Consider the following 21,465-nt stretch of genomic DNA (forward strand, 5'->3'; position numbering starts at 1 on the left):
ACACAGCTAGTAAGTGTGAAGTGTTTGGTCTGAGGCCAGATTTGAACTCAGGTCCTCCTAACTTCAGGGCCAGTGCTCTATCCACTGCACTACCTAGCTGCCCTAAACCTCCATATTTGGAAATGACCTGAAGAGAAGGAAATTTTTAAAATATTCATTCCTGAAAACATCAAGGAAAAATGTAACTGACAGGAAAAAGAATATGAGATACAAGATTAAAACAAATCTTCCACTGTGCTGTGATAACAAGAGCAATGACAGAATGATAGAACGTTAGATCTGGAAGGGATCTTCAATATCATCTAGCCCAAACCTCTTTTTGTACAGAAGAGGAAACTGAGGCCCAGAGAAGAGAGAGTGTCTGGCCCAAGGTCATGTAACTCATAAGAAGCAGAACCAAGATTTGAACTCAAGTTCCTTGACCCCAAATCGCACTCTCTTCACTATGCTTTTGGATTCATTGCCTAAAATTATTGAAATGTATACCTAGTGCTAAGGACAGGTAGTGTTTTAATCCCAAATGTCACAACCATGTGGAGTCACTGATAAGCCTGGCAGCAAGCACACTAGTAATTGAGTTTCAGTCTGTTTGTATATGTAAGAATAAATACATTGATGCTTGTGTTTTAATCCTGAATCATGTGAATTGGCTGTTATAAGGTGCTTTTTTAGTATATGTCATCTCTTTTGATCAAATAAAACAGATAATTGCCTGATCTCTTGACTTTGTGCTGTGTTGCTACATCTTGTCTGAGACCTTGATGGACAAATGGATAGAGGGGATGCCTAGAGGACAGTTAGAATCTAGGAGTGAGAGATGGGATAGAAGAGACCAAGGACAGGTTTGATTAGAGCAAAGGGAAAAAATTGCAAAAATTGAGGAGAGAAAAGCAACAAAGATGTTGAAATCCTAGTGGAAAGCATATGCTTAAGGGACTCTTTTCTCTGATTTAATAACAACTAAAAATACTTCAGTACTTGATACAGCTTAATATTTATATGCTAGCTTGACGGTGAGACAAAATTGTTTCGGAACAATACTTACTATCTTACCTTAAAATGTATGTACTCAAAATAAATACACTTTTTAAAGTAATGACTACCACATTTGTAACACTGTTTTGTAATATAATACATTTATTGCGTGGCATTTGATGTGAGTTATTTGTCACCTAAGTTGCTTGATCAGTGGACGAAACTCTATTTCCTCTTTGACACTGTTGACCACCTCGTCCTGGGTACTATCTCCCTGGGTTTCCATATTCTCTCTTGGTTGCCATATTCTCCATATTCTCTCTGGGTTCTCCTTCTACCTCTCTGAGCACTCCTCAGTCTCCTTTACTGGCATATCCAGTAGCTGTAAGTGTACCCCAAGGCTTTGCTATACACCTTTTTCTCTTTATATGCTTTCATTTGTTGATCTCATTAGCTCCCATAGACTCAGTTATCACATCTAAGCAAATGCTTCCCATATCCATGTTCAAAAATCACTTATCATTCTGGATTTTAAGTTTATCACCTCTTTGGCAGGAGGTGAATGGCTTGCTTCATCTCTGGTCCTCTGGATTTGTGGTTTAATCACTTCATTAATCAGAGTTCTAAAATCTTTGACAGTTTTCTTCTATAATATTATCATTGTATAAATTTTCCTCCTGGTTCTTTTCACTTCACTCTGTATCAGTTCATAGAGATCTTCCTAGTTTCCTCTGAAACTGTCCCTTTCATCATTTCTTATTGTGCAATAATATTGTATTATATTGTATTCATATACTCTAATTTTATTTTGCCATTTCCCTATAGGTGGATACCCTTTTTTCCCATTTTTGACTACCATGAAAAGAGCTGCCATTCATTTTTTTGTACATATGGATCATTTTCTTCTTTCTTTGATTTCTTTAGAGGTGTGTGCCTAGTAGTAGTATAACTGAGTCAAGGTATGCATAGTTCTGTAACTTTCTGAGCATAGTTCCAAATTGCTTTCCAGAATGGCTAGACCAATTCTGTGTACTAATCTGCCTGTTTTCTCACAGCCTGTCAAATATTTATCATTCTCGTAAACTTTTGTCATCTTTGTTAATCTGATGAATATAAGATGGAACCTTAAAGTTGTTTTAATTTGTATTTCTCTATTAGTGATTTAGACCATTTTTTTAATATGGCTGTTGATAGATTGAATATTGCCTGTTCATACCCTTTGATCATTTACCTCTTGGGGAATGGCTCACCATCTTATACATTTGAATCAGTTATTTATATACATACATATACATGTACATACATATTTATATTTGAAGTAAGACCTTTATCAGAGAAACTTGTTGCAAAGATGTTTTCCTATTACCTATTTTTTGTGTATCATTTTTCTGAAGATTTTATAGAGATGAGAAAGTAGGTATATGGGTCAATAGTTACTGATGTCCTCTTGACCTTCCTTTTTGATAATAACATCTGTGATTTTTTTCTAGTTATTTGACATTATCCTTTCTTTGTAATATCTTGAAAATTGATTCTTCAGTATTTTCAAAATTACGTCACCCTCTAGCACTAATTTCTTCCTTATCTGCTGTTGTCCAGATGGTCTTCCCATCTTAATCTTCTTTATAGTACTGTTTGTAGTAGTGGTTCTGGCACATCATGGACTGAGTTGTTAAAATCCAAATGTGATAGTTCTGCGGTCATATGTGAATAAAAAATAACTTGCTATAAAAATGCTAACAGATCTGTTCCTTTTCTCTTCTTTTTGTTGTCCTTCCTCTGGTTTAATTCATAAATGAGTTCATATGATCTGGCTTAGTTGGATCTCATACCAAGGTTCCTTCAGATTTCATGTCTTCTCTACTGTTCTTCACTGTTTTGTAAGATAGTATTGCCTATAATTCTCCACCATCCTCCTCTTTAACATTTTACAACTGAGTTTATCTTCCAAGTCAATACTGTCTTTGACTGTTCTGTCTCTCTTCTTGGTGCTTGGTGGCTAAAGTGTTTTCTGAGCTGTTTTGGAAGCCTTGTTGTGGCAGTTACCCTCAATTGGTTAAATTTCTGTTAGACGTGTGATAGTCTTTGTTCATGTGTTTTTCTTTATCTGTGTTGCATTTTCTTAAGCTTTTGTGGTATATTTGAACAGGTCAAGTTAGAGCTATTATAATTGTTTGCAGTGTCATCTCCTAATCTTCATCCTTTCTTCTAATTTATTGTTTGCCTTAAATTTTATCATAGCTAATCAGTATTCTAACTGCACACCGCTGATTATTGGTAGATATTATTTTTGATGTGATATTACAGTAATAACATAATCAATATATAATACTTATAATGTAGTATGTACAAGTGCCTTATTTGTATGGTCATGCAAGTTTATATATGAGAACAATGCACAGAATAATGAAATGTTCGAGCTGAAGGGGCCTTCAAGACCATCTAGTCCAAGTCCATCATTTACAGGTAAAGGAAACTGAGGCTCATTAAGGTAAATCAGTCATTAAGTATCTATTAAGAGCTTATTATGTGCCCAGTGCCCTAATGAACACTAAAGATATAACACCAAAAATGAAATAATCCCTCGCCCCCAAGGAATTTAAAGTTTAATTGAGAGAAATAGCATGTATTCCTATGTTAGTAACTTATGCACAGTGAATACAAAGTAATTGAGGGGATGTACTAGTAGCTGGAGGGAGCAAGTTAATTATAAGATGCAGAGGTAAGGAGGGAAGAGTGTCTCCAGTCATGAGAGACAGCCCATGCAAAGGCACTGAGATCAGAGATGGCAGTGTCATATGCAAGAAACGGTAAGTTGGACATTTGTCTGGACCATATAGTGTGTGAAGAGGCCTAGAATAAATGTGTAATAAGCTTGGAAAATTAGATAGAAGCCAGATTGTGAGGGATTTTAAATGCCCAGCAGGAGTTTATATTTTATGCTGGGGGTGAGAGGGACCCAACAGAGCTTTTTGAGCAGGGGAATGGTGTATAGAAACCTGGACTTTAGGAGTATCATTCTGGCAGCTGCATGGAAGATGGATCAGAGAAGGGAGACATTTGGAGCAAGAATACTAATTAAGAGAAACTGCAAGAACTTCTGGCCTCAGCAGGCTCTGTGCCTCCTCAGCACCAAAGCTAAAGTCAGGTCCAGCAGGCTCATTCAGTCTTGGCACCCTATTGACAACAATCCAAAGGAGATGTCAAAGGGACATCCCTATCTTAAGGAAATATGAAAAGTTTTTTTTTTAAATAAAGGGGGGAAAATGCATTCTGAAACATAATTTTAAATTTTTTTAGTAAAATACTGAACCAACTGTCAACTTTTCCATACTCTCCCACTGAGATAAAATTATAACCTCAAATATTGACATTCAGTTATATATAGAAAAAAAAATACTTCCACCAATTATTTGAGCCTATCACTTACCGATATTTTTCCTAGAATATGTATTTCCTGGTGCCATAGAACAGATTAATGGACTCACCCAGCAGCATGACATAGCTGGATAGATGTCTGAACCTGGAGACAAGAGATATAGGTTCAAATCCCATTGACAGAAGCTCTGCAAATATAGACAAATTGCTTAATCTCTGAGTCTCATTTTCTTGTTCTATAAAAAAAAGGTTAAAAATAACATATGTACTACCTGCCTCAAAGGGCTGTTGTGAGGAAAACATTTTACACAAATTATTAGTAATATTATTATCCTCCTAGCTCAAAGAAAGAGCTGCTTTGTTTCTTGAAACTGATGTTAACTGTACTGTAGTTATCAATCCACAAACATTTATTAAACACCTACTGTGTGCCAAGCACTGGGAATACAAAGACCAAAAGCCAGACACTACTTGCCCTCAAGGAGATTACATTCTATTGGGGCTAGAGTTGGGGGAGGAAATACAACACCTTCACACATAAGTAATGCAAGACATATGCAAAATTAATACAATGTCTTTTCAGAAGGGGCAGAAGGCTAACATAAATGACAAAAATAGGGAAGGCCTCTGGAAAGAGGTGATAGAGTTCATTAGTAAATACAACCAACCACTAAAAATTGGCTTTAAAAAAAAAAAAGAAAAAGACAGATGATACTTTAGCTAAGCCTTGAAGGAAATTAGCTAAGAGTTCCAGGGTTCAGAGGTGAGAAGGTAGAGCCTCCCATGCATGGGGAACAGCCAATACAGAGGTACCAATGGATATATGAGATGGAATGTTGTTTCTAGGGAACAGCAAGCTGGCCAATTTGACTGAAAATGTAGAGTTCATGAAGGGGAATAATGTGAATTGGGCCTAGAAAGATAGGTTCAAGCAGATTGTATAGGCCTCCAAATACCAAACAGAAGAGTTTGCATTTTATCCTAGAGGCAGTAGGGAGCCACTGAATCCATCAGTCAGCAGATATTTATTGAGCATTTTTTATCTTAATGGTCATTTTTGTGGGAGCTTCTCACATTGCTAAAAAGGGTGTAGTAAATTCATTCTAATATTGACCACCATGTTCTTATGAGATGCTTTAAAATACTAGATCCCCAAAGAATGAACTGAGTGAGTTGGTGGAACAGGAGATGACAGTCTTGACTGGAACAGGGAGGTATAACAAGAAATAAGGTCTGAGAGGGAGTTTAACCTAGATAGAGGCCTCATTTAGAAACATTTGTAGGTATAATGGAATTGGTGCCACACTGAAACCAGAAAAAGTTGAAAGTCTGCAGAGGCTAAAAGACAGAGACTTGAAAAAGAAAGGGAAACACTCTCAGATACAAAATAGACATTCTCCACCATAGGAAGAGTGGGAGGTGTGAATACCTTAATGAAATATGAAAAGGCCACAAGACCATGAAAGTTCTTCAAGGCCTACAATTCATTTACACCTTTGTTCCTAGTCACTCATCTACTGAAGTTTCCCTAAGGAGTAGGGGAAGTGAAAAATTAATGAACTGAAAGTAATCACCCTAACGCAACATAGAGTGGCTTAAGGAGAAAAGGGATTTTTGAGCCAGGAAAAGAAGCAAGCCATCTCTCATCTCAATAGTCCGAAGGCCCTGAGGGAGTCAAAGGGAAGAACCTTGTGCTAATCCTAGGGTAAGGATGTTTGCCCAAGTTGAAAAAATTCAATAACACTGCAGCTGAAGAGAGCACTAAATCTCCCCAGCTCAGCCAGTGGCTGGAGATAGAAAAAAGACCACAGCTGACCATCAAAGAGCAGTCCTAGGAGACTAGGAAATGGACCTGTCCAACAGAGATGCCATACTCTCTTGAGGCACCAGTACAGCCACCAAGTGACTTGTTTGTTCCAGCCTGGCAGCAGATTGGCCCCTAGTTTGTACAAAGTGCCACTCCTTTGAAGAGCCAGGCCAGGTGAACATCAAAATAGCATAATAAAGTTCATGAGAACCTTCTGCAGAGAAAATGAACATCAAAGCCTTTTGGTTCTAGAGTTAGTTGCCTTGGCCATGTATGTTCCCTACATGTGTGCCTACTATTATACAATAATTCTGTGCCAACTTTTCCTCCCTCCTGGATTCCAGGTCTGTTTGTGAAAGAGTGTGCCCCTAGTGTTTAAGGGAAATGCATTGTAACCATTGTCCTTGCTGTATCATTTGAGAAAATGTCTTTGCTTAGAAAACTGAGTCTTCTGGCTGATTAAGGGAAAGTACACTGGTGGGGGCTCCTGAACTAGTTTTCAGAATAACCACCTATAGAGTTATCTCTAGAGCCCTGGGGATAGTAACAGACACCACTCTGGGGAACTCAACTCACTAGTGATGGTATAAGTGGGTTGAGTGAGTCCTTGAGGAGGCAGTATACAGGTTTTTGAATAGAAGAGTGACATATTTCAGTCAGTCAATCAGTAAACATTTTTAAGTGCCTATTATGTGTCAGATGCTGTGCTAAGGACCAATTCAACACAACTGACCAAGAATTTTTGAATTCCAGGCATTGTGCTAAGCATTAAGAATTCAGAGCTGAAAATGAAACAGTACCTGTCCTCAAGGAGTTTATTTGCACAGATAGGTCTACGTAAAGTAACTGGGGAAAGAGCTCTAACCACTGGGGGGACTAGGAAAAGTATTATACAGTTGATGATATTTGTTCTGAGCCTTGAAGGAAGCTAATTATCCAAAAGAAAGGTAAAAGATGAAGAACCCTCTAGGTATGGCAAGGGGAGGGGGCAGCCTGAATAAAACATAGAGGTAGAAGATGAAATGTCATGTATGGAGAACAGCAGACAGGACAGTTTGGCTATAACGTAGAGCACATAACGGAAACTAATGTGAAGGTGATTAAATCAGTGTCTATGAAAGAATAGATTTATAGGGGCTAGAAGAATGGATTGGACCAGATAGATGCATGTAAGTGTTATTAGCTTCATTTTACAGATGTGGAAACTGAGACTAAGACAAGTTACATGGCTTGCCTATGGCCACACAGCTAATAAGTAAAAGTCTGGGATTTAAGCCTAAATATTCCAACTACAAATATTGTTCACTTTCACAGAATCATAAAATTTGAGGTCAACCTTGTCTACTTTCTAGTACAACACTTAGGCAAAAGGAACCTCCCCCCAACACACAGACACCCCTAAACCCATATTCAACAAGTGGTCATGTAGCCTCCATTTGACGAACTGGGGAAGGGGGAACTTATCACCTTTAAAAGAAAGCTATTCAGGGGCAGCTAGGTGGCACAGTGGATAGAGTACCGGCCTCGGAGTCAAGAGGGCCTGAGTTCAAATCCAGCCTCAGACACTTGAAACTTACTAGCTGCATAACCTTGAGCAAGTCACTTAACCCCATTGCCTAGCAAAATTTTTTTAAAAAGAAGAAGAAGAAAGCTATTCCATTTTGGACAGCTCTCATTGTATGGAAGTTTTTTCTGACATAAAGACTAAATTGGACTCTCCTACTTCCACCCCATCAATCCTGGTTCTTCCCTCATTGACTATACAAAACAAGCTGAATTTTTATTCTTCTACATGATGCCCCTTCAAATGCTTTAAGCCAACTATCTTTTTCCTCCCACTATTCCCCAGTAGGTCTTCCCTTCTCCAGGTTAATCATGTCTAGTTCCTTGAGCCAATTCTCATTTGTCATGGAGCCAAGGCCTTTAACCATCATGGTTGCCCTCCTCTGGATAACTCTCCAGCTTATCGGTATCCTTCTTAAACCGTAGCACCTAGAAGTGAACACAGTACTCCAGATGAGACCTGACAAGGGCAGAATATATGGGACTATCATCTCCCTATTCCTAGAAGCTGTGTCCCTCTTAATGTAGCCCAGGATCCCATTAGCTTTTTTGGTTGTCATGTCACACTGTTGATTTATTGAGGGTGGTCCACTGAAATCCATAGATCATTTTCAGAATAACTGCTGTCTCTTTATGCCTTTCCCATCTTATACTTGTGAAAATTATTAATGGTACCCCAATATAAGACTTTATATCTATCCTTATTGAATTCCATGTTGTTAGATTCAGCTTAATATTCTAGCTCACCAAGATCCTTTTGGATCTTGACTCTGACATCCATTTTATTAGTTATCTCTACCAGCTTTGTATCGTCTGTAACATACTACTTATATCTTTACCTAAGCCATTCCTAAAAATGTTGAACAACACAGGACCAATTTCTGTAGATTAGCATTTGTCAGTTTAGCTTTAAATGTGTCTTTCTGTTTTCATCAACAGACACATCAAGTTGCTTTTGGTTAGGTTCATCCATCTTCCAGTTGCAAAGATACATCGATATTTATCTGTGTACCAGTAGACATGGTCAATAAGCTCCCTGCTATTAACCACATGAAGTCCTGCTTATTGGTAGCCACCCCCAATACCTGTTAACATTAAATAGAAAAAGAAAGCCAGCATGAGAGGGAGGGCAGGGTGAAGAATGCAGTTTTTTCTTCCATTTCTTTATTGTTCATTTTCACAGAAGTGGCTTCAGGTGCATAAACAAACGTTCCCTCAGTAGTTGCTTGTTAGTATAATAAAGTCATCAGAGTTTTTAAGAAATATTGTGTTCTCATGATGAAAAATGAATGGAATGCTCCTTCATCTTGCTAATGCACTCTGAAAGAACATACCCACTCATGGGAAAATAATTCAGATATCTAAGTGCATGCTTGTGCTGCTCAGCTTTTCAACAAGACCCTTATTTGCTTCTGAAGAACTCTCCTCCCAGGGTACACATTGGAGAGCAATTACTACTTACAGCACCATAAATCCATGCACACAGAAGGAGCTAATTTTTTAAAGATAAAATGCAACTTCTTTTTTGAAGGGGGATGGTCTGGACTTGTGATTTCATTAGTCTTAAGGAACTTATAGTATGGAAAATCCAGATACCTATGCAGAAATAGAACTGTTCCTGATATGTAACATTCCTTTTGGAACTATTTTATTGAGTTTTTTTTTAACCCGACATATTTCTGAGTGTAATATATGTAAAAGGAAATTAGGTCTTCAGTGTCTGTAATGGTAAAAAGTTTGCCTTAATTTTCTACTTAGTACAGTTGGGCCCACGATCTAATATCAGCCCCTTTGAAAGGTTGAGGCCAATGTGCAGGGTCACCACATAAAGGAAGCGTGATCCACCTGGTACACTGAGCCAGTCAAATGGTCAGTAAAACCATCTGCCCTGGATAGCAGCTTGGAGTTGGTTCCAGACCTCTTGGTTTGTCTTGACACTCAGAATTGGAGTCCTCCTAGTGGCAGGAAGACTGAGTATCTGGAGACCTGAGTCTCATATTTGGCTCTCTCATTAATTACATGGCCTTAGGCAAGTTGCTTATCTATAAACTGAATGGATTGGGTTAGATGATCTCTAGATCCCTCTCCTCTCTGACATTCTATGAGTAGATGAACGTGTAATCCAGTTTCCCCTCCCGCAGTCTTACCCTTCCCCAAATGATTACTTTTACCCTTGAAGTGATGACTTCTTTCTTTCTTGTTCTGTCTCTCTGGCTTAAACCCTAGGTTTTCTGCTTTGTCCAAGGCTTGTGGTACCCTGTAAGGATAGTATTACAGTACAGCCATAGATCTATATGTTTGTTTTTAATCCCTATAATTACCCAAGTTGCCGATGTGAGAGGTGACAACAATGAAAGGTTTTCCATTTTTATTGTGAGTTTCCTCAGGAAAGCAATTATATAGATCAGTATTTCTTAAAGTGTGGTCCAAGGACCTCTCGGTGTCCCCAAGACCCTTTGGGGAGGTCTGCAAGGTCAAAATTATTTTCATAATAGGGCTAAGATATTTTAATTTCTAACATGGTGAATATCAGTTAAATATAACCCACATAAATAAAGCACTTTGGGGGTTCCTGAATAATTTTAAGAGTGTAACGTGGTCCTGAGACCAAAACGTTTGAGAATTGCTGCTATAGATAATTAAAGCCCCGTATAAATTCTAGTTCCTCCTCCTAGTTCTTACTAATTTGCCAGAGTTTCAGTCTGACAATGAAGTGAAACACCCAGGCTGATAAAAGTCATGGATCCTTGAAATATTGAAGTGTTTATACAGACTTTATGAAAGTCTGGCTTGCAGAGAGAATATGTGACCATTTAGAAATCAAATGCTTTTTTTTTCCCTTCAAAAATCTCCATCCTCAGAAATGATTTTTTAAATGTTCATTTTAAATACAGCATTGTTTGGTTATTTATTGGTTCACCGTCATCACACAGCATAATAGTCTTCTCTTTCATAAAGAAATTAGGCATTAGTTCCTTTTAAATTGGTGCTGCAGTTCAGACCTACAAATTAACATGTACAATTCTAAATCTAACTTTATATATCTCTATGTGCAAGCCTTAAAATGATCTTGGCTCCTCTTATAAGAAAATTATTCTAGTTACTGGTGCTGAAACTGAGAAGTTGGGCCATTTTATTTCTTTTTTTTTCCTTCAAAAGGCAAGCAGTATTAGGAAACAGAATTTTTAAAACTATCATTTGGAGGTTTAAAATGTTGCCAAAAGGAAATAGGAAAATAGAGAGTTAAACATCTTAGTATAGAGGCAAAAACACCAGGCTGAGAATGTGAAAACCTAGGTTCTAGACCTGCCTCTACCTATATTCATTTCATCCTATTTTTTTAGGCTGAAGTTTCTTTAAAACAATAATTGTCAGAATATTCATAACAGAGAATGTGGCAACAAAAAAATGGTAAATTATCTGGATACTCATTAATTGAGGAGTGGTTGAAAAAATTGTTGTAGTGAATATAATGGAATAAGATTGAGAAAAGAAATTACACAAGAATTCAAAGAAATATGGGAAGATTTAAATGAACTGACAGCGAGCAAAGTAAGCAGAACCAGGAATTCAATATGCATCACTGCAGTCACATAAATGAACACAATTCAGATTGATTGACCAATATGAGAACCAGAAATCAGATGATAGAACAAATGTCCCTTATCTGAGGAGGAAAACTGGATACAGAATATTGCATATGCTGTCCAGACATTATTGTTTTGTTGATGGGTTTTCCTTAAATGTTTTTCTTTGTTGAAAGGAAGAGCTTAGTGAGGAAGGTATATTGGAAGATGATTGTGGTGCGAAAGAGAAGTGTCAATAAAACTTTTAAGAATAAAATAAAATGAGGAGGTTAGACCAGATGATCCCTAAGGTTCCTTCTAGCTAAAAAACATTTATGAGTCTATGATCTATATTCTTCACTAGAGCAAGGACCTCAGCATAATGCTTTTATGATTCCAAGGCCCATGACTTATGTACGTTTTTAATCTACTAGTGCTCTCTGCAGTGAACTGCAAACAAGAAGCACTTAATAAATGGTTACTAAATTGAATGGATGAATTATTGAATAAATGAAAAGGTATTTATTAAAACTTACTGTGTGCCAGGAACTGTATTTAAAAAGAAACAAGTGCCTACCCTCAAAGAGCTTACATTCTAATTGAAGACAACACATAGAGAATTGAAGAGTTTCTGTTCCAGTCAAACTCAACTTCTAACTGTACTTCATTTGTGAACCATGTTTCCCTGTTTTCCTGGCATTTCTTTTGTTGTTCCCTTTGCCTTGATTACATACACACATCCCTTGAAATTCTATTTATCCTTTAAAGCTATTCTCAGATGTTACCTGTTCCATGAAGTTTTACTAGTTAACATTGACTTTCCCTTCTTGGACCTCAAAATGTACTTGGTTTTGCTCCTCTGACATATATTTTAAAATATATTCTTTTGTTTTGTAGTTAGTTAAGTATGTCCCATTCCTCTACAGGATTGTAAGCTCCTTAAGGTGTCTTGTCTAAACCCCATCTCTCTCTACACCCAAGCATTGTAAAACAGTGGATACTTAATAAAAGCGGGAGGGAGGAATAGAGAAAGAGAAGTCAAAGGAGGGAGAGAATGACAATGATGCTACCAAATAAGACAGTCCTTTCTCTCCATGGGAGGAGTGAAACATATGGAAGTTTTCAGCTACAAGTCAGATGGAAAGATCCCTTGTTCCTTAGGGTACAGTGGCAAAACAGATGGTAATGCCTCTTCTTGAATGTCATTTCCACTGATAAAATCACATCAAGTTGAGGAATAGTGATAAGCTAGATTGAATAGATTCAGTGGGGCCAGATTATGAAGGATATATGGAAGTCATTGAAAGCCATTGGGAGAGAGGGGGAGTTACTGAGCCAGGAAGACAAGATAATTAAATAATGTTTTAAGAAAATCAATCTGGTAGCACTGTGCCAGATAGATTGGAATGTAGGAATGGAGGATCCTGGAGTCAGGAGAGGTCAACTAAAAGATTGTTGCAGTAATCCAGACACAAAGTGATGCCTGGACTAAGATGGTGACAGAAGCATAGAGAGAAAGACCAAAGACATTTTAAAGAAAAATGTCATAGAGCTACATACTAAGTAGAGAAATTGATGTCCTTGCAGCAAAGGCTGGCAATTGATTATTGATATCTGGCAAGCAAGAATTGACTACCTCCAAGAATGAGAGCAAGATATAGATAAAGCATGATTCTGTATAGATAGGATGGGCATGGGGTTAAGGTAGTCCGCAAGGCATAAGAGCATACACATTAGGTGTAAACAATCCAGCAAAACTGGACAAGGTACAAAGCATTCAAAATACAAGGAACAATTCTAGTATGGAGACTGTGATCCCAAAGGAAGGCTCAAGCAGAAGCAGATAGTACCCTGGACAGCTCAGTGTCCTACTTCACAGAATCATAGTATCATTGCTGACAAAGATGGTTCTCATTTTCTTTGGGTTCTTATCCCTGACACTGCAGTACTATCTGATTGATAGGGCCCAAGTTCCATCCTGTGGCACCTGGATAAAACACTCTAGAGTTTGGTGGTCTTTTACTGGGTTATCGCACATTCTATCCCATTTGGAAAAGGGAATCCTACTTATCTACTCCAGATCTTCAATATCCATGTCAGGGCCATATCATCTAGCCAAACAAAATTTTCCCTTATTGTTTATTTTATCATCATTAAAGCTTCCTTGGATTCATTTGGGCACTGGGAGAAGAAAGAGTGAAATATGTAGGTTCTTTGGGGTCTTTTTCTTATTCCTCATTGTTGTTCTGATTCCTCAGACTCCCTCTCTCATCTGAGGTTGAGACCAAACTCTGAGAAAGATACAGAGCCATGATGAAGAGGGTTTGTGACTAATTGAATGGAGAAAGAAGTTGAGGCAAAGTTGATGCCCAAATTTCAGGCCTGAGTGATTAGAGGAATAGTGGTAACATTGTCACAAAGAACCTAAGAGGGGCAGCTCTTGAGGTGTGGGGGGAAATGATGAGTTCAGTTTGGAATATCTTGAATTTAAGGTAAAAATGAATCATGATTAACATAGAAATGATTGTTTAAAAACTAATTGAATGGGTGAGCTTTTCAAATGAGAAAGTATAAAATAAGTTTCAACAAATATTTCCAAATGGAAAATATTCCCAGTAACTATATTCATCCAAACAGCTTTAAACCATATGTTAGAAGGAAAGGGGAAAAGAGAGGCAATGTGTATTCAAGGAAAAGGATGTGATAATACATATGCATGCATGCATGCATGCATACATACATACATATATATTTCATTGCCTTTGAACAATAAGTGATCATTGAAAAAAACCACATAGAATAATCTAAATTGTCATTTTGCTCTAAATCAGAGGTTGGTGAACTTTGTCTCACACCGTGGTTTGCTGACCCCTACTCTAAATCATGTATCATTAAACAATGAGAAACATTACAAATTGTATATACCACATATAACATATACAGATTCACATGTATGGGGATTGAAATGGACCCTAATAATTTATTGCATTTTGTTTTAGTTTGTAATAATAATAATAATAAGCATTTATATAACATTTTTAAGTTTTACAAACTACTTTACATGTGTTATCTCATTTACTCTTCACAAAAAACCCATGAAATAGGTGCTATTAATATCCCCATTTTAGGAATAGTGAAACTGAGGCTGAGAGAAGAAAGTGTCTGAGGTAAGAAAATTTCCTGACTCTCAGTACAGCACTAGCCACAATACCCCCTCATAGCTGCCTTCTCCAGTGCCTCATTCCTAGCATAGAGTTGACTAGGCCCTTGAAGATTTGGTCAGCAGAATACAAACTCTGTCAAGTGGGTCTTGTCAAGTTGGAAGGCTTAGTAAGCATATATGTCTGTTATCTGAGTACCAGCATAAAATCAGAGAGACATATTTCACATAGGCCCCAGAATGAAGAATTTTTCAGCCATAGACATTCTTGAAGGGCCTTCTATGAACTAAAAGCAGTTATAATATGCATCAGTGGAGAGAGTACCCACATGGATGAAGTAATATGTCCTTGAGGTATTGAAACTGGAAAATAAATGAATGACTAATAAATATAAAAAGCTCTTATTGAACACATACTTTGTACCAGGCATTCTTTTCTTTTTTCTTTATTTTTTGATGAGGCAGTTAGGGTTAAGTGACTTGCCCAGGGTCACACAGCTAGTAACTGTTAAGTGTCTGAGGCCGGATTTGAACTCAGGTCCTCCTGACTCCGAGGCCAGAGCTCTATTCACTGTGCCACCTAGCTGCCCCTGTACCAGCCATTCTACTAAGCACTTACAACCAAGTAAAACAGTCCTTTCCCTCAAGAAGCTTATATTCCAGTGGAGGAAAATGACACATTAAAGGTAGCTAGAAAACAAGAGGAGGCATGGATACACAAGTGGCAGCCTAAAATAGAGGTCTGGTTCTAGACAAGATGAGATGATAACTCTCCTTTCAGAGTCCAAGGTCTAAAGGGCAGGATCCAAACCTCTCATGAGAATGGGATGAAGATGGCCCAGGTAAAGGCAGCTTGTGTTTTGTGTTCCTGAACTAACAATGAAGAGATTAATTGATGTCAGTTTATGACCCTCATTTACAGAGAGAAACAATTTGTACTTGAAAAATGAAATGATAGGAATAGAATTGTATTAAAAAGAATGAATCGTCTAAGCTTTTAAGTAAAAAAAAATTTTTCAAGACAGGAAATTTTTTTTTCAACAGTTGTATGTTTGTTTAAACCCAGATCTATGATTTCCATTAATGTATGGAAACTCTTTCCACCATGTTAGCTCATCTGAAGCTTGTAGTTAAGGGAGTTGCCTAAAACATTCGGCAACTTGACTGTGATCACAAACACAATTTGTGGCAGAGGTAGGTCATGAACCCCAGTCCCTCTAACTCCAAGGCCTGTTGTCTATCCATTATGCCATTCAGCTAAAAAATATGACCAAATACATATAGGTATATATTTATGACTATGCTTAATGACTGGAAGGACTCTTTACAAGAGCAAATATTCATGAAGTTTGTCTTTATGATGAGTCCATTGTGAGCATGGAATGCTCTCTTTTCAGTATTTTTGAGTAAAATAATCAGAGTAGAATTTTGACTCTGATGCATATCTCACCTTCTGTCTTGATGTTCAAGTGGACTTTTCCCATTCTTTCCATTAAGATAACTATTTATATAAGAAATTAGGAATACAAGTGAGAATGTAATTAGCTGAGCACAGAAAAGTCCCTTGGTATATAAAACTGTTTCAGAAAGGCTGGAAAGTCCTTCAAACCTTCATTTTTTATTCCTTATTGACCTATAGCCCCAGTATTGTGGAACATTTCTTGGGTAAAGGCAGATTTCTGTATAGAATTATCAGATTCTTCCCTGTTGGTGAAGTGCTTGCCAGTAATGACTAAAGTGGTCTGTGACAAAGACTTATAAACATGTGAAAAGGCAGTAACAAATCTGCTTGATCTGTAGAGAGGTAGCAATATGGCCTGTGATGTCTGTCTGAGCCTTTACTGGGAAAAAAAAAAACTAAAAGGAAATATGCATAATGTCATTTAGAAGGCCTTTGAAAAAAACATGGGTTTATTCATGCTGACTTCAAATGGAATTTTCTCAAAAGCTCATTTTCTACTTTTGAGAAGTTAATTAGGTAAAAAACGGGGAAAAAATCCAGCATTTTATGTGGTCTTAAGTTCAGAATATCTATTCTGGAGTGCATTCTGTCCACATTGTTATTGAAAAAGAAATTGGAGATTCATTTTAAAAGACCACCTTTCATTAATTGTGAATTGAACACCAGTTGCTGCTAACAGCTTCTGAAAAGTGGTTGGTGCCAAGAGAAAGTGGATAGTGTCAAGTTTCATTCATTAACCTAGTTGCTTTCCTAGGCTCTTGCAGGTTGTATGGAGGAGTTCTTCACTAATGTGGCACTCTACCTGCTGTTCCATTGCACTGAGTTTTCGAGCCCCAGAAGGAATTTTCAGTTGTCAAAAAATTGTGTGTGATCTCCTGCCAGCTTGGTGTATGAGTGTCAGATTGCCTTGAGAGGTTACATGAAAGAATATGAAGAGTGATCCTAGAAACACAAAGTTTCTTTAGTGGCTTCCCATAGCCTCTGGGTTTAAAATACAAAATAATCAACCTGCCATTCAAACCCCTCTACAATCTGACTCCTACCTGTGCTTCATGCACCCTTCAATCCATGCAAATTGACCACAAGCTATTCTCCATACTCAAGTCAATCAGCATTTATTAAGTCCCTACTGTGTGGCAAGGAGAACTCAGCTAGGTGCTGGTGAGAGCAAGAAGAAAACAAGTGAAAAACTAGTGAAACAGTCCTTGCTCTCCTTCTGTCGGGGTAAATGATACACCTTATCTCACCTCTGTTGCTTTTACAAACCACACTCCTTCCGTATCTCTGACTCATGAAATCTTTGGCTCACTTCAAAGCATAGCTTGGGTGTCACATCCTACCTGAGACCTTTCCTGATCCCTTAGTTGCTAGCACTGTCTCATTCTTTCAAAATATAATAATAAATTTTCATTGATAATTTTTTCATCACCTCGTTTTTCCCAGTATTCCTCCCCTCTCCCCTCTAAGACAACAATCCCATAAAACAAAATAAAAAAGTCTTTAAAGAAAAAAAATTTAAAAAAAGATCGGCAAAATGGATCAATACAGAGAAAAAAATTAAAAACTATATGATATGCTACACATCCTCCCTCTGCAAAGGAGTAGGAGCAGGTATCTTCTCATATTTCTTCTTTGGGGTCATGCTTGTTCTTTGTGATGCTACAACATTCATTTTCAATTATTTTGGGTGGTGGTTCTTCCCATTCACATTATTATAGTCATTGTGTATATTTTCTTGGCTCCATTTGCTTCAGTCAGAATCAATTCACATTAGTCTTTCCATGCTTTTCTGTATTCATGTTCAACATTTCTTGTAGCACAATAATATTCCATTACATATGTGCCATTCCCCAAGTGATGGGCATCTGCTTTGTTTCCAGCTGTTTGCTGTTACAAAAAGTAGTACTATAAATACTGGTGTATGAAGGAAGTTTCTTCTATATCAATGACCTCCTTGAGTTAGAGGCCTAATATTCGAATCTCTGGGTCAAAGGCATTGTCTCTCTCTTAAAATTATTGTTTGTATGTTTTGTGTTTCTTATCCATGCAACCACAGTATCTTTCCAATAGAATACAAGGTCCTTGAGGTCAGGGCCAGTTTTTGCTTTTATATCCTCCACACTGACTACATGGCCTTACAGATAGTGTGCCTTATACATTTGTTGAATCAAATTCAGTTGAGCTAGAAAGAACATGAGTAGTCATCTTACCCACACCACAATCCTGTCTCAAAATGTACATTTTTGCTTAAATCTCACTGCCAGAAATGTTTTTCAGATATAAATGGCAAACCGCAACCTAAGTGATTTCATCCAAGGGGAAAGGCTATTAATTGTTTTGTTATTTATTGTGGTATTGAAAGTCCGAATAGTCAAGGAAAGTCTCAAATTTCTTAATTCCACTTTCTAGGGAGATTAATTTATTCAATAAATGTGTTTTGGCAAGACCCAAGTTAGGATCTTGTCTCAGACACTTAGTAGCTGTGTGACCCTGGGCAAATCACTTAACCTCTGTCTGCCTCAGTTTCCTCATTTTTAAAACAGGTATGATAATCATACAAGTTTCTCACAAAGTTATTGTGAGAAACAAATGAGATAACACCTATAAAGTACTTTACAAACCTGAAAGTGTTTTGTTAATGCTAATTATTATTATATATACCATAAAAATGATGCTTATCTATGAAATCAAGTTGCTTTACCAAGTGTATGGTGTGAAGTTATTTTATTAAGAGTATTTTCTGATCTCTTTTTGCTTTAGGTCTGCCTTATGGGTGGGAGGAAGCTCACACAGCAGATGGCATCAAATACTTTATCAAGTAAGTCCAAGCGTCCCAACCAAGTCAGCACTTTTTTTTTTCACATCTGGAGCAAACCTGGCAGTCGCAGACAATCAGCAAAACTAAAACACCCTCCCAGTCCCTCCCAGAGGTTACAAAAATTAGTAACAAGAAGTGAAGTCTCACCAGTTTTATATCCTGCATGATTTATGTGCTGATACTGAAGGACTCATGCAGGGAAAGGTCTAGGAAGAGTTCCAGTGGAAGCCACACACGCACACAAAATGGAGGTGGAATTATCACCCCTACTTAGCGTTGACCACTTGAACTCAGGTACTAACTAAAGTGAGCAATATCTTTTTAAATACACTTTTTGTCGATGTACATGTTTTTTTATATCACCAGAATTTCTCCCAGTCTCCCTCCTCCTTTCTCCTCCCAGAGAGCCATCCTATATAACAAAAAATGCTTTGGAAAAAAAAAAAAGAAGAAAAGAATATTTTTTAAATCAGCAAAACCAATCAATACATCAAAAAAGTCTAAAATACATGCTGTATTCCACACATATGGACCTGGCTCTTCAAAGTGGGACAGGAGTGTCAGTCACCCTCTTCTTTTTGATACTCTTTTCTTTCTAAATTTCCATGATACTATTATATCCTGGTTCTCCTCCTGCCTATTAGATTGCTCCTTCTCAGTCTTCTTTGCTAGATTTTTATCTAGTTCATACCCACTAATGGTGGCTGTCTCCAGGGACTCTGTCCTGGGCCCTCTTTTCTTCTCCTTTACTGTTTTCATTAGTAATATCATCAGTTCCCATAGAATCAATTGTCACCTCTATGCTGATGAATCTCAAATCTATTTATCCATCCCTAACCTCTCTGCTGACTCCAGACTCAGATCTCCAACTGCCTATTTGGTATCTCAAACCTGATGTCCCATAGACAACTTAAACTCAACATGTCCAAAACTGAACTCTTTATCTTTCCCCTCCAAAATTTCCCCTCTTCTTAATTCCCCAATTACTCTGGAGGGTACAACCATTATCTCAGTTACCCAGACTTGAATTCTAGATGTCATCCTTGACTCTACGCATTCTCCCTCTCCATGTCCAATCTGTTGCCAAGACCTGTCAATTTTACCTTCATAACCTCTCTCTTCTACACCCATGTCTTTCTTCTGGTACTGCCACCACCCAGGCCCAGGCCTTATCTCTTTGCCTCTGGACTATTGCAGTAGCCTCTTGGTTAATCTCACTCCTTCAAATTCATCTTCCACTTAGCTTTCAAACTTATCTTCCTAAAACACAGGTCTGACCATTGCCACCACCCCCCAACCTATCCAGTAAACTACAGGAGTTCCCCATCACCTCCAAGATTAAATATAAAATCTTCTATTTGGCATTTGAAGCCCTTTATGAGCTGACCCCTCTCCTACTTTTCCAGTCTTCTTACTCATTACTTGCCTCCATATATTCTACATTCCATTGACCCTGGCCTCCTTGCTGCTCCTCACACAAAGTATTCATACATCTCCCAACTCCATGCATTTTCACTGGCTGTCCCGAGTGCCTGGAATTCTCTCCTTCCTGATTTCTACCCCCTGGCTTCCCTGCCTCCTTCAAGGCTTACCTAAAATTCAACCTTCTAGGAAAAGCCTTTCATAATTTCCCTTGATGCTAGGACCTTCTTCCTCTAAATTATCTCCAGTTTATCATATTTACATACAAATATGATAAATTACATAAAAAGGTAAAAACAGCTATGTATAAGTAAGAGTTGTATGGGTGTGTGTATACATATATATATATATATGTATATATATATATAAAGAAAGCTTTTCCTTGTATCTCCACCATGCCTAGCACATAATAAGTGCTTAATAAATGCTTATTGACTGTTTTCTTATCTCTTCTTTGGAGCCATGTTTGTCTTGTATAATTTTGCAAAATTTACTTTTTAAAATAGTTTTGTGATCCTTTACATTGTTGTAGTCATTGTGTATATTGTTTTCTTGGCTTTGCTTACTTCACTCTGCATCAGTTCTTGTAAGTCCTTCCATGCTTCTCAGTACTCCTTATGCTCACCATTTCCTACCACACAGTAATACTCCATTCTACTCATATACCACAGCTTCCCCAAATTATGGGCATCTACTTTGCTTCTAGTTTTTTACTTCTACAAAAAGTGCTCCTGTTGATATGTTGGTGTATGAGAACTTTAGTCTTAGGGGATTAATAGCTAAAGGAAAAGTGATGTCATCTCATATGCCTCCAATACCTTAACATAGAAGCCCTTCACTATTGGGATACCCATAAAAGTATGGTCTAGTGCTTGCTGACTCCCACAGTTAGTCTTTTCTTGACCCTTTCAACAAGCATTTATTAAGCACTTACTACATGCCAGGCACTCTTGTAAACACCTTATTAGATCATGAATCTAGGGTCAGTCTAGTGGGAATCTCATGATCTTTTGAAGCATAAATATTTCTTTTAGACTCCTCTCTGGAAAAGTCTCCTTCCTTTTGTTCATCCCTTTTATAAAACTTTCCTCATTAGAATTTTTACTTATAGCAAAGTCTAAAGCAGTTCTGTTGTTTTCTGAGGAGCTCCTTGCCTGTGTTGGCCCATGTTAGAAGAGATTGAATGTGAACTCCCACAAAATTACTTGGGGTATTAGACAGATGTTCTGCATCTCCTTTTGAGAAAATTCCATTTGCCACACTTCCTTAAGGGCAATATGAAAATATATATGTGGTGGGGCACAGTAGTAAAAA

General features: G+C 37.6%; 1 protein-coding gene across 1 annotated transcript in view; it reads left to right on the forward strand.

Annotated features, from left to right (window-relative positions):
• Window positions 1-21,465, forward strand: part of STXBP4 (syntaxin binding protein 4) — a 223,629-nt gene that overhangs the window by 182,666 nt on the left and 19,498 nt on the right. The window contains 1 exon segment of the mRNA XM_020991942.2: window positions 18,672-18,729. Coding sequence (XP_020847601.1) covers window positions 18,672-18,729 — 58 coding nt within the window.

Source organism: Phascolarctos cinereus, unplaced genomic scaffold (assembly GCF_003287225.1).
Source record: "Phascolarctos cinereus isolate Bilbo 61053 unplaced genomic scaffold, phaCin_HiC Scaffold_5;HRSCAF=322, whole genome shotgun sequence".
NCBI classification, from domain to species: domain Eukaryota; kingdom Metazoa; phylum Chordata; class Mammalia; order Diprotodontia; family Phascolarctidae; genus Phascolarctos; species Phascolarctos cinereus.